The sequence below is a fragment of the Phyllostomus hastatus genome, unplaced genomic scaffold (assembly GCF_019186645.2).
Source record: "Phyllostomus hastatus isolate PE091 unplaced genomic scaffold, TTU_PhHast_1.1 phas_contig_150, whole genome shotgun sequence".
Taxonomy (NCBI): Eukaryota; Metazoa; Chordata; class Mammalia; order Chiroptera; family Phyllostomidae; genus Phyllostomus; species Phyllostomus hastatus.
Window position 1 is genome coordinate 4,791,736 of NW_025333611.1, and position 14,122 is coordinate 4,805,857.

At 57.6% G+C, this 14,122-nt stretch overlaps 1 protein-coding gene across 2 annotated transcripts in view; it reads right to left on the reverse strand.

Moving 5' to 3' along the window:
* Nucleotides 1-14,122, reverse strand: part of ERGIC1 (endoplasmic reticulum-golgi intermediate compartment 1) — a 79,825-nt gene that overhangs the window by 38,491 nt on the left and 27,212 nt on the right. For both annotated transcript variants that reach the window (XM_045828644.1, XM_045828636.1), the window contains exon 2: nt 3,553-3,614. In XM_045828644.1, coding sequence (XP_045684600.1) covers nt 3,553-3,614 — 62 coding nt within the window. The remainder of the gene's footprint in view (nt 1-3,552; nt 3,615-14,122) is intronic.

The following is a 14,122-nucleotide window of genomic DNA, read 5'->3' on the forward strand; positions in this document are numbered from 1 at the left end:
CCAGAGAGGCCTTCGGATCCCTGGAGATCGACGAGGGCTTTTCAGTCCATGTTTGGGCAAGAGGCCGAGGCTCTCTCCCCGACTCCAGACTTCCTCGGAGGCTGACTCAGGCCCCGGACAGCAGGAATGCGGCCCCGGGAGGACGCGGGCGAGCGGGCAACCTGGTGCAGCCGGCAGAGGGGCGCCCGGGTCTAAGACCCACGGCCCCGGGGAGTCAGTGAACTTGTCCCAGGCCACAGGGCTGCTTCAGGGGCGGAGGCAGACTCCAAACCCGACCCGTGTCTCCAGGGCCCTCGCCGGCTTCTTCAGTTACTAATAGCGCTTATCACGGGGCACGGGGATGCTTGTGTGTCTGCCGTGGCGCGTGCTTCTGCAGGACGAAGACCGGAGCCCGCTCATCGCCGTGGTCCCAGTCTTGTCACGGGGCCCGGCCCCAAGGACCTGGTTAATAGATATTTGCTCGCTAAATGGAAGCTGAGGGCTGGCACCCAGGCCTCACGCCTTCCCTCCTGCGGAAGGGAGCTGGCTGCCGGGCCCGCTGTGACTGGGACCGCGAACACACCGCATCTTGGAGGGCCGTGGGGGGTACCTGCTAATGTTACAGCATACACGCCCTGTGGCCCAGTAATCCCTCGCCCAGGAAGGTTACCTTATAGAAATAACCCTACCAGGACACAAAGAGAGACGGACAAGGATGTGTGTGATGACAATAAAATGAATTCAGCCCTAGCTGGTGTGGCTCAGTGGATGGAGTGTCAGCTTGCGAATCACAGAGTCGCCGGTTCGAGTCCCAGTCAGGGCACATGCCTGGGTTGTGGGCCAGGTCCAGAGTGGGGGGCACATGAGAGACAACCATGCATTGATGTTTCTCTCCCTTTCTCCCTCCCCTCCCCTCTCTAAAATAAATAAATAAAGTCTTAAGAAAAAACACTTAAGCCCTGGCTGGCATAGCTCAGTGGATTGAACATGGGCTGCGAACCAAAGTGTCGCAGGTTCGATTCCCAGTCAGGGCACATGCCTGGGTTGCAGGCCATGACCCCCACCAACCACACATTGATGTTTCTCTCTCTTTCTCTCTCTTTCTCCCTCCCTTCCCTCTCCAAAAAATAAATAAATAAAATCCTTAAAAAAAAACACTTAAAAACGGAATCAGCAATGTCCACCCTCCGAGGGCTGCTTACATAAACAGTGGGTCACCTGCATAACGTGACAGGACACAGCTGGAAAGAAGAGTGTCGTGGCCAATTATGTGCTGGTGTGAAGGCATCCAGGACCAATCAGCTGAAAGGAAGGCCGGGAAGGTGGCGAGCACCGCCTGCATGCGTCTGTGCTGGGAACAGCGATACACGCGTATCCAAGCCTGACGATATGTTTAAAAAACTCTAGGAGGACGCACATCTGAGAGCTAAACGTGCCGACTCGGGCGAGACTGTGCAGACGGAGAAGGGGCTGGAGCTGTCAGCCGCAGCAGGAAGGGGACAGGCCTGGGGTGAAGTTTTGGGCGCAGGTTCATAACACAGCTGAACAGGTGGACGAATAAGTCCCTCTCCTCCCACATCCCCTGAATATCCTTTCCGTGGGGGCCAAGGCACCAAGCATCGCATCTCCTGCGGTCACAGACCCCCGTGGGCCGTGGGCTCCAGGAGGATGGTGATAAGCAGCAGAGTGTCAGCCAAGCACCGGGGACTCGGCACGTGCCCTGCACTTGATGTCCTTCAACGCCCAGATCAGGGAACTGAGACTCAGAGAGGGCAAGTGACTAGCCCAAGGCTGCCCAGCTGCTACATGGGAGCAGGCACCCAGGCCTGCCAGACCTCAGAACCTGTCCCGGCCCCCAGAGGTGGGGAGACTCAGGACTCGAGAAGGCAGCCACAGCTTCCGTGAGCCGAGCTGCAGGGAGGGAGAGCTGGGCAGGGCCAGCCAGGGTGTGTGTGGGGGGGGTCCCTGAGGCCATCCCTTCACCTGATGACAGCCTGCCCTGGGAGGCCACAGCGGACTCCACCCCACGGGCCTGACCCCAGGGGACAGTCACCCTCCGCACCACACACTGGAAAGGCCCACTGAGCCCCAGTCTGACTCCCTCTCTTCCAAACTGTGACACATCAGGCTAAGCCCGCTTTTCCTCCGAAAAACGAGGCCCAATCACTCCTGCTTGCACAGTTCTTTCGGTTTATTTTGATTTTCCCCCAATAAACTTTTCATTGTGGAGTAATACTGGATACGACGATGGTACAGACAGTTCCCACACGCCCCGCTCCCAGCTTCCCCTTCTGCTAACACATGGTGGGTCTGTCACAGGGAAACAGTGACACGGTCCAGTCCTGTTACTACATAAGCGACTGGCTTAGGTCACCAGCTTCCCCACCGGTGACCTCTGCCTGTGCCGGGAACTGGGCCAGGGCCCCACACTCCACACTCAGCCACCGCCTGTCCTCGGTTTCGAATCTGTGCCGGTCCCTCAGCCTTCCCTCGGTTCTCAGGACCTGGCCCCCTTTGAACAGTCCCCGTGAGGGTCCTGTAGGACGTGCCCCCGTCTGGAGCTGTCAGACGTGTCCTCGTGATCAGACCGACTGGCTGGTGGTCCTGGGGGAGGGTCTCCAGCAGTCAGGTGCCCTCCCCGATGCGTCCCAGCAGGGGGGTGTGACATCATGACATCATCTTTGAGACTTCTCACTGGCTGATCGCCCCCCCCTCCGAAGGTGCTGCTCCAGCACCACCGTAGTCACGGGACTGAAAAGCGCGTCACGGAGGCCAGCCCACACTCCGAAACAGGGGAACTAAGTAAGCGCCAACTCCCGTGCGGGGACGCATTCGTCGACATTGTTTGGAATTCTTCTGCAAGGGAGAGTCAGCCCTTCTTCCCCGTTTGTTTAGATCCGCGTGGACTCACGGGCCTCTCCTCCATGCTCCGGGCGGCCAGCCGACACCCCGTCATCCCTTCTGTGCTTGCACCGCCCCAGCCCTGGCCTCCGGGCTCTGTCGTCCTGGCAGGTTCCCGCGCCCCGCTGGCGCGCCCCATCTGTATTTCTTCCCTCCGGGTTCCTCCGGGCTCCTCCGTGCCCTCTGGCACACAAGATGCCCCCGGCGTGTTTTGTGTCCCCTTCCTGCCCAGCCCCCCGAAACCGGCCATTTCTCCAAGGAGAGCCCCGTCCTTTCATTGAATAGTATTTCGAACCCCAAATCGAAGTGAGATTTTTAGTTTTTTGAATGGTTAGAAGCATGCTTACGTCGAAAGTGCGAACAGTTTCAAAGGCCTGGAGAGAAAAGTCAGGCTCTTCCTGGCCCCTGACCCCCCGAGTCACCTCCCAGGGCAGCCACTACGCGTGACGTCCGGTTGTCCCTCCGGAACCAGGCGCTGCCTGATGCCTTGCAGGTGACGGAGAGGGCAGAGGGGAGACGAGGCTGTAGACCACGGACCACGGGCCTGGCAAGATGCCCACCATCTCTGTCCCCCTCCTGTGTCTCTCTGTCCGCCCTGGCCCAGCAGTTCTACAGGGGGAGTGGGCACAGGGCTGGGGTGGGGAGGAGCAAGGGCAAGACGGGGCTACTCACTAATGGCCCCGGTGTACGTCGGCTGCGTGAGGTCCTTGGGCACCTTCCTGTAGATGTCAAACCTGCAGAGAGCAAAGGGGACAGGGGTGAGGTGGGCACAGAGGGCCGGCCTTGGGCAGCAGGGGACACGGGGTGGCCAGTGAGCCACATGGCTCAGCAAGTCACACCGCTTCCCAGAACCAGCTCCTCCAAGAGGCCTGTGGGACACCCCCTCTGATGGGTCCCCCACAGCCACCCTGCCTTTACCCTTGTCACGCTGGCTCATGACTCTTATTAGCACTGAGAGGCCCTTGACCCTCATCTGGTCTTGCTTCTTAGCTGGCCTTTCCCCATCAGGAGGTCGCCCCCACGAGGGCAGGGACCTGGTGCGGTTTGGCCCCCCTGCCCCGTCCCCAGACCTCAGCACGGGCCTGACGCAGAGTGGGCCCTCAGGAGGCGTTTGTGGAGCACACTGAGCCCCCGAGGGAGTGTGAGGCTTCTCCGGAGGTGAAGGGAGCAGGGAAACGCAGTCTCTCCCGGGTGCCAGGGCGCTCACCCCCAGTCCCAGCTCCCCGCTCCCATGGCCCCTGCAGCCTGCTTCTTACAGATCCTTCTGGACTCCGAGGCACCAGGCTAACCTAAAACCCTGCCGGGGGCCACCGTCTCAGCATCGGGTCGTGATGATGGCTACGGCTCTGTGTGACGGGGGCTCTGGCCCTGGCGCCGAGAGGATGCCTCTCTTTCACAGGGGTCCCAGCGGAGCAGGCACAGGTCGTGGGGTGTGGCGAAAGGACTCGGGGTTGGGGACTCACAGGGATTCCATGGGTTTAAATGTGGCCAGCTGTTTAAGATGCAAGGCCCTGAATCAGACCGCCCTGGGTTCAAATCTTGGCCAGTCTTCTTCCTCGCTGTGTGACTGTGTGACTTTAGGCAAATAACTTCACCTCTCTGTGCCTCAGTTTCCCTGTCTATAAAACACAGGGCTACTACTCCCAGACCTGCCAGGCTACTGAGAGGAGGAAGGGACAAGCGTCTGGCAGACCCGACATGGATTGTTCACAAGGAAAGGTCCTCGTGCACTTGGGTCCCTCCCCTGCCTGTGGCCCTGAGCAGCCAGCTCCCCCATGCAGAGTTCTGCCAATGGGGCCCTAAGTCCACACAAAGGGTTCCCAGGCTCTCTGGCTAGAGCCCGGCTTGGTGAAGAGCCGCTGCTCTGGGTCTGCTGGTGACAGGCTGGCGTGCAGGTCCCGTGAGCGGCCAGGGAGCAGCTAGCGCCCCGCTAACCCACTGCAGTGATGTAGACGTCTTGCGTAAGGTCTGATACTTGACTCCTGTGGGCTCACTTTCATCACAGCTGTGCTAGCTTCCCGAGACCTCGGGGGGCGAGGCAGTTCCTGTGGGCTGACAAGTTAGAAGGTACCACTTTCTCTCCTACCTGCTCAGCCAGGTAGTTGGGCCCCAGAGGGCACCAGAAACTGGGGCTGGGAGTCTAAGGGGGTGGGGGCGGTGGGGAAGGGTATAACCATGTGACTCAGCCACCCTGACTTACGTCACCTCCCTTACCCTGAAAGTGCTGACCCCTTTCATGCGACAGGTGTAGGAGAGGTAAGAGCAGGTACTGCAGAGTCAGCCTGCCTGGGCTCAAAGGTGACTGCCACTCTGTGACCTGGGGCACGTCGCTTACTCAACCTCCCGGGGCCTCAGTCCCACCGTCTGTAAAACGGGGTGACAGTCGTACGCATCTCGAAGATAGGGGTGAGCGCCAGGAGACTGGAGCACGTGAAGCACTTTGAACCAGCCCGGTGCCCAGGAAGCACTGCCCGAGTACTGCTGTTGCTCTTACTGATGCTCATGTGAGTAACATTTGCGAGCACCTACTACGTGCTGGGTGCTCCTTTAGGCACTAGGGCATGGAGATAAAATCAGCCCTGCGTGCCTGTGGGTCAGCGGCAGAGACAAAGGGAATGGAAAGAGAAGGTGAGGCTGGGGTGGGGGGGTGGGGGGTAGGTTCCACCACGGGGTCAGCTGGAGGCACCTGGGGAAATCCAGGAAGCTTCTTGTAAGAGGTGGCGTCTGAGCAGAGCAGGAGGATAGGAGGAAGGTGGGTGCGGGCAAAGAGTAGCCCGGACAATAAGAACAGCAGATACAGAGGCCAGAGAAGGGCCGATCTGGAGTGATGGACACTTCGTTCCCTGGCAGGGGGCACCGGGCTGGGAATGGAGGGAGCGGTCCCTGGGAGCGGGGGAGGGGCTGACGAGCCACTTTCCTGTCCAGTTAATACCAGTCACCATCCAGGGCCCCCAGGCCCAAACTGGGCCTCGCAGCTGAAAAAATACAGGAGCCATCATTTCAGCACTGGGAGCTTTACGGGAAGTGAGAGGCTGCTCAGGGTGACGAGGCAGGGGTGGCCAGGAGCGGAGTGTCAGCACCAGAGTATCAGTATGAGCAGGGAGGAGGGGTTACATACAGGGGTGGGGGCGGGGGGGGGCTGATGAAATCAGTGAATACAGTGAGGGTGATGAGGGCCAGGTGCCTCACTGAAGGGGGAGGGACTGAGAGAAAAGCTGAATAAACCCTGGGGAGTTAGCGTGCAGACGGAAGAATCCCTGTGAGTTCATGGTTTTCAACACACGCAGTACAGAAACATCCCCGTGGGCGGGTGTGTACACACCGCGGCACGCACGCTTCCCGGCTCGCTCCATAGAGAGGGTCCAGGGACGGTGACGGACAGATCACGGACGCACCTGGCGCTGACACCTTGGCTTCTAAATTTCATTCTTGACTCAGAGGAATCAGCTTTTTGGAGAAATGGCTAATTCTAGGGCTGGGCCGGGAAAATACAAGATGATCTTGCAGCATCATTGTATGTCAGAAAGCAAGGAAGCACTCAAAGCAGGATGAGGACCCGTCAAAAGGACAAGCAGCCACTTAGAGGGGCCCCCTCCCCGGGCCGGGGAAGGACAATGTGGACCCCACTCAGTAGTCATGGTAAGAGATCTACCCCCCTGGCTAACACAGGAAGCCCACAATCCACACGGATAAAAAGAAATGAGTAAAAGCAGGCATCTGATGAGGCATTTCCATGCCTTCGCTAATTACAAAAGGAAAAAGAGTGACTTTCCCGGGGAGAAACTCAGCAGACATCACGGTGACCAAGGGATCGTCACCGGGAGGAGATGTGTCACGTGCCTCCTGATGGGACGTGCTGAGGAGGGCACACATCACTCCAAACGCACACCCTCAGGGGAATCATGGGAAAACCGCCAGCAAAGCCACGCGGACGGTCGTGTTTCAAAATGCCCGGCCAGCGCTTGTCCCAACGACCCAGGTCGGGAAGGCCGGCGAAGAGGAAGGGACCCTCTGAGATCGGAGGCAGTGGAACAGACGCCGCAAGCAAGCCCCGTGGGACGTCCCGAATCACAGAAAGGACGGCGGCGGGACCGCTGATGGGATCGGAGTTAGATCCGTAGATGAGTGTGTACAGAGGACCGCTCCCTTGCCTTTGATCACGGTGTCTAGTTACAGAAGACGCTAACATTTCAGGAAATTGGGCAAAGGGCACAGGGGAAGTCTCGGTATTATGTTTGCCAGTGTTTTGGCAAGTCTAAACATTATACCAAGATGAAAAGTTAAACGTGGTTTAATTCAATGACAAGTTAAAAAAATATTGTAAGGGCGAGATATCCCGTGAAAATCCCACCCAGCCCGCTCTCCTCCTTCCTGCCTGTCCCTGTAGGCATCTGAGTTTGAGGGGCTGGCTTAACTAACGTTTGCTGAGTCTCTCTCCTTGGTGTCCAGGACAGTGAGTCTCTGTGGGGGGTGGGCGGGGGGGGGGGGACCTGGTGAACAAGGGTCTGCGAGAGGAAGTCAGGCTCGGACCAGACTACAGGCGGCAGCGGCAAGCCAAGGAGGCGGACACCCCAGAAAGAGCAAATGGCGCGAAACCAAGGTCACTGCCGCCCCTTGCTAGGCTGCTCCTCACACGACCTTGAGTGTAATGTTCACAATGACCCTGGAGGGTGCTGATACCCCATCTGCCCAGGGAGAAGACCGAGTTTAGCTAGAAGCCACTTGCTCCAAGTCGTCACGTCTGTGATTAGCAAAGCTGGGATTCAACCCCAAGTCCAAGTCCGTAGGCCGTGGTCCTTCCACCACCCTGTATTTGCAGGAATCAGTTTAGAGCTCAATTATTGGTCAACTGAAGTCTCGAGGTTTTGTTTATTTCTTTCTGAAGACGCTGCCTCAGATCGCGTGGAATCTCCTGGAAGACAGGGACCAGTTCAAAACACAATCGCTCGTCCAACAGATAGTCACTAGGCACCTACCGGCAGTGCCCTCGATGGTGGAGAAACGAAAGCAGACAAGGCAGACCCGGCCCCTGCCCTCACGCCTTGGGGTCCCTGCTCAGGGCCACTGCAACAGAACATTTTCTAACAATAATCCCATTCCCACGCTACAAAATCCAAGCTGGGGAGCGGTCGCAGGGTAAAGGGAGAGCTGAGAAAGACCCTGGGTTCACAGCTGACCACAAGCCGGGTGAGTCAGCGGTGAATGTCACTGAGAAACTGGGCCACAGGGAAGAGGGTGAGAACCCAGGCATGTGACAGACCAGGAAGTGAGCCGTCCCCCTGGGCCCCCACCAGTCAGCCCCTCGCCGTGGTGACCACTCACTGTCACAAGAATGTGGGAGAAAGGACACGGAGAACGGGGGCGGGGGAAGGGATGCTTACTGAGTGTGCACCTAGCCTGTGCCAGGCCCACGGGAGGCCCCAGCCAGCACATGCCTGTCCAGTCATCGTGGCCAACCCACGAGGCAGGGACTGTGAACCCACTTTGGAGAGGAGGCTCAGGGAGCCGGGGGGTCTGGCTAAGCTCGCGCACCTATGAGGCAGCGCTGCGAGGACCGGAATCCAGCCCTAGCTTACGTTCTTGCTGCTTTCCCCAACGATGCGGGACAAAGCAGGGCCACCTGGGCGGAAAACACTTCTTGGGAAGAAAGGTTAAAGAGCTGGAACGGCTTGGCCTCGAACAGGGAAAGCTAAAGGATGGGCTTTCGACGGCTGACAAATAAAAAATGCCCGTCCTCGGACCTCCCACTGGACCTTGAGTTTTTCAAGGGCAGGACCTGGTCTCTCTGTGGCCCAGCCCAGCCCTGCCCGCTCCAGGCCCTTGGGGAACCGGCGTGAATGGGTCGGTCTGTGAGCACGCCTGCCCCGAGGCGAGGCCCCTGCCGGGACGGGGGGTAAAATGGGAGGTGGGGAAGCTGGGGGACGGGTCCTCGGGGCTCTTCTGCTTCCGTGGATATTTCGAAACCCACTTTAAAAGAGGCAGAGTGGGTTTAAATGAGAGCAAGAGGACACTCGGCTGGACCTGAGAAGGACTGACGCAGATGCCAGGAGAGCGGGGCCAGGGTCTGGGGCCGGCGGGGGCAAGAGGTTCGTTGGCTGCTGGCCCAGAATCCAGAATCCGAACACGGAGGCCCCACAGGGCCTCCTGCTGCCTTCACCACTCCGCACTGCCCGGTCCGGGAGGGACTCGGAGGTCGCGGTGCCCACTCATCCCGCAGAGGACAGAGCAGACGCCCGGACAGGAGCAGTGACTGGCCCAGGCCAAGGCACAACTCACCTCGGTGGAGTATTTACAACAAAAACAAGCCAGTCAAAAGCTAGCAAAATCCTTGTTCTCTCTCATGCTCTTGAAAAGCTCTTGAAAAGTCATTGCGAGGGGTTCTCAAGCAGGAGTGATTTTGTCCCCCTAGGGGACATCTGGCCATGTCTGGGGACATTTCTGGCTGTGGCCCTGGGGGTGCTGCTGGTACCTGGTAGGCAGAGGCCAGGGATGCTAATAAACACCCTAAGATACACACGGCAGACCCCACAACAAAAGATTACGGGCCCCAAATGTCCATAGCACTGACGCTGGGAGACTGTTACATGCAGAGCAGGACTTCCCACGAGGGAAGCTGGTTTTCCATGAAGCCCGCATTCTCACCGAGAAGCATTGGCTCCCGCTGGGAGAAGTCGGGGCTCCATCCTCGACCGCCCCCCATGGAGACCAAGAATCTGGACTCAGCGGTCTCTCCCTTCCCCTTTTCGCTCTGTGCCTGAGAAGGCAGCGCTTACTTGGAAGAAAACTGGGCGAAGGCCCCAACAGGGAGAAAAGAAAGTTGACCTGGGTTTATGACTTACGCTGGTGACGCAGTAAATACAGGTGTCACTCCGTTTAATCAAACAGGTGCCGGATCTGGGCCTCTAACCTCACTGTTCTCTAGGACACACGAAACACACATCGGCACCAGAAGTCAACGAGCATTTACTTTACAGAAATTCGAGGTCGGGACCCCAGCTAGCCCGCAGGGCGAGAAAGGCGGCGTAACGTCACCTAAAATAAACAGGCAGGAGGGGACTGCCACTGGAAATGTCTGACTAATGGGGCTCTTCTGTAATGTCTTTTCATAGCAGAACGTCTCAGCTTGGCTATTTTAGCTTTTGCTGCTGGGGACCACACTCCCCCCCCACTCCTGTGGACGGTGCTCGCCTCGCTCTGCGGTCCGCCCTAGGTGGGCGGCGCCCGGGCGAGCGCCTGTGATGTCACTGTTTCCAAGGCTTCATGAAATCAGACGCCATTCAGGAGCAAGTCATTGGAAGTGGTGGGTCATTCATCCCAAAAATAGCCAGCGAGGGTTTTCGTTGGCGCTTTGGCCCGGTCAGCCCAGCCCGTCAAAGCCTCGGAGCCAGGTGCCAGGGGGTTCGGTGAAAACGGTGCTTGTTTGTTCACTTGCCCACTCCCTCCACCTTCCTGGGAACCACTGTGTGTGCACGCGTGTGTGTGCGCACGCGTGTGCGCCGGCCGGAGCGCACACCAGTCCCGAGGGGCCCTAGCATTCCCCTCGTTCCCCTCCCCCATCGTGTCCTTGACATTCAAACAGCTAACAGGAGCTCACACGGCTCCTCCCCCTGTTCCAAGGAAGGGGAAAGAAGGCCGTCTGTCCGTCTGGAGCTTGGGGCGGGGGGTAACGTTAGTGACAACAGTAGCTGCCCCAGCTGGGCTTCTGTGTGGTGTGCGCCCCCTTCGCTTGCCCAAGATGCAGCCAGCTCCCGCGGGCTGGCTCCCGCGGGCTGGCCCCTGGGCAGGTTCACGCCTGCCCACTGCACACCGGCCTGCCTAGGCCAGGGGGATGCCCTCCTGCGTGTACAGACTTGGGTGGGGACCGCACACACCACCGACATACAACATCCGTGCCCAGTGTTCTCCCTCCAGCCTGTCACCGAGGCCTCTCTCCCCACATCTCGGAGCCCAGGCGGAGATCTCCCTCTGCAGGGTGGCCTCCCAGCTCCAATCACCTCCGCCTGTGACCTCAGCCCCTTCAGCATGCCCTCTCCCCTCCCCTCCTTCCCACAAAGGCCACCAAATCTAGCCAAAGAGGAGGAGGACTAAATCTGACACTGACTTTCTAGAAGGCCGCTCCCGAGGCGGCCTCGCCCACCTCCCTGGCCCAGCCCCGAGCTGGCCGCAGGGTTGTCCCCTCTGGCTGGGCTGGACGGGCCAGGTTTGGTCCTCAGTCTCCCGTGGGCCGTGCAGGGCTGGCCCACTTGTGGCATCCAGTAAATTCCGGGTGAAGACACCAAATGACACATGCACAGGGCTGTTCACCATAGCACCAGCTGTAACAGCCAACGACGAGAGACCACCCAAACGTCCACCCAGGGGGACCGGTCCACAGGCTACAGACCACCCATAAAGTGGAGGGTGATGAGTGACACAGCAGTCAAGGGGAACGAGGAAGATCTCTATCCAGAAAGAGAAAAAAGCGAACCGCGGAACACGGCGTTCTGTTCAATTTTACGTGTGTGTGGGTAGGGGGGGTGGATAAAAATAAATTGGCATCCTTGCTTGTATCTTCAGAAAGAAACAATAGAAGGTATAAGCAAAAGCTAAGACAAATGGTTACTTCTACTATCCTTAGAGACGCATAAAACCTATTAAATATTTAGGGATAAATTTGACAAAAGAAGTACGAGACCCAAATAGGGAAAGCTCTGTAACAGGGATGAGGGAAATTTTTCAAAAGACCTAAATAAATGGAGAAATATACAGTGTGAATGAGTCAGGACACTCGATATTGTTACAATGGCATTTCTCCCCAAACTGATCTGCAGATTCAACTCCATTTCAGACAAACTCATGGCAAGCATTTTTGTAGGGACTGACAAGTTGACTCTAAGATTTACAGGGGCATGCAGAGGGCTTGGAAGAGCCAAAAACAATTCTCAAAAAGAACAAAGTTAGATTCGACTTCAAGACTTGCTATAAATCCTCTAGAAGAAAATCTTTGTGATCTTGGGTTAGGAAAATTTTTTTCTTTTTGATAAGACACTAAAAGCAGGATCCATTAAAAGCAGGTCCTGTTCTCTAGGACACACGAAACATACATCGGCACCAGAAGTCAATGAGCATTTACTTTACAGAAATTCGAGGTCGGGACCCCAGCTAGCCCGCAGGGCGAGAAAGGCGGCGTAACGTCACTTAAAATGACTCAGCTTGGCTATTGATAAAAAATTGATAAGTAAGCCTTCACCAAAGTGAAAAACTTCTGCTCTTCAAAAGGTGCCATTAAAAGAATGAAAAGACAAGCAACAGACTGAGAAAATTTATGCGAGCCACACGTCTGATAAAGAATTTATATGCAGTATAAAGAACGCTCACAACTCAGCAATAAGAAAGCAAATGGCCCATTAAAAACTGCGCAAAAGGTCTGAAGAGACATTTCCCCACGAAATGATGCCAGCATCAGAATCGCTGGGGAAATGTGCATTAAAGCCACACGGAGCTCCCCCTCTCTACCTAGGGGAATGGCTACAATCATAACGGCGGATCGCGCCGAGGAGGGGTGAGGATGGAAAGCACCTGGAACTCTCAGACCCTGCCGGTGGGCGGGAAAGTTGCACCAGCTCCGTGGATGAGGGTGTGGCCGTTTGTTCAAAAGGCAAACAAGCACCTATCATATGATCCAGCCAGTCCACTGCTAGGCATTCCCCCAGGAGCAACGAGAGTCCATCCCCAAACAGACACATGTGCATGAATATTCATGGAAGCTTCATTTGTAATAGCCAGAAACTGGAAACAACGCAAGTGTCCATCGACAGGCAAATGGACAAACTGTGGCATAGCCACACAATGGACTCAGCCGCAGACAGCCGTGGGTATTGCTATGAGCTTCTCAAAACAGTCGTGTTGAATGAGAGACAAACCAGGGTCCCGATGGTGAGTCCATCTATAGGACTTTCTCTGGGAAGCACAGACTGATCTAGAGTGACAGCAGACCATCGGTTGCCTGGAGACAGAGGGAGGGAGGGGCCCGAGGAAGGTCTGGGAGGTGATGCATGTGCTCGCTGCCTTGGTTGTGATGATGGTTGGTTTCATGGGTGTACACACGTGTCGAATTTCTCAATCCCAGGGCCCCACTGTGGAACGAACCACAGCAGAACGGGGCAGGAAGGCAGGAACGGTGTCACGTAAAAGCACGCCTGAGACAAGGCCACTGCTAGAACCGTGAAGGTAGGAGCCAAGCATTTATTTCCAACTGCAAACTGGTTTCCCCAAACTTTCCCCCTGTACCCATGTGTGTTAACAGAGGGACAGAAAGCGGAGCTGGCATCTCCTGGACTCCCACCCCACGGGCCAAGCACTCCTCACACCCGACCCATCCCCTGAATCCTCCCAGCCACCCATGAGGTCCCAGCACCAAAGGCGGAAACTCGGACTCAGAGAGCTGGAGCCGTTGGCCTGACCTCACACAGCCAGCAAGAGGCCGAATCAGGACTGGAACCCTGGCCGGCTTCACCAGGAGGATGCCCCCGACACCGGCCCTCTGCAGCCTCCCCGGAGATCCACGCAGGCCCCAGGGGTGCTGGCTGGCTGTGCTCACGGCTGCCCTCCTGAGCCACTGTCCGGCCTGGTGCAACAGCAGGGGAAGGGGGAGGGGTCCCACACTGCAGCGTGGTGCCACCCTGAGGCCCTGCAGAGCACAGCTGGACGGGGGTCCCCTTGCCCCTGGCTGCCTCCCCACCTCCAACAGCTCCGTGAGCTCAGGCTGTCCCAGAAGGCGGAAAGGCGCGCCGTCTGCTGGGGCCTGAGCTTGGCTGGGAGTCAGGCATCCTGCTGTCAAGGCCACAGGGAGCGCGGGGCCGGGGGGACAGCAAGGGCCCCGGAGTGTTTCCAAATCGCTGGAACCAGGCCACGGCCGGCCGGCCGGCCGCCCGCCCGCCGGCCCCACACCAGGGCGCAACAACATCCCAAGTGCAGATGCTATAAATGGAAATGTATTCTTAGAGGGGCAGAAGATGGGGGTGGGGGGGTGGGGCTCAGAAGTGACCCATCATCGGATAAAAATACAGACGACATTTAAACGCTGAGCGGCAGGAGCTATTCCGGGGACTGGATTTGCACGCCCACGGCTCCCCGCCAGGGCACGGCCTTCGACGGATCTGAACGGAAGGAGCTGGCGTGTTCAAGTACACGAGGAGAGTGCTGACCTCACTCACAGGCCTCTACACACGAGGGGAGGAGGGGGCAGCCGGGCCATGTTTCC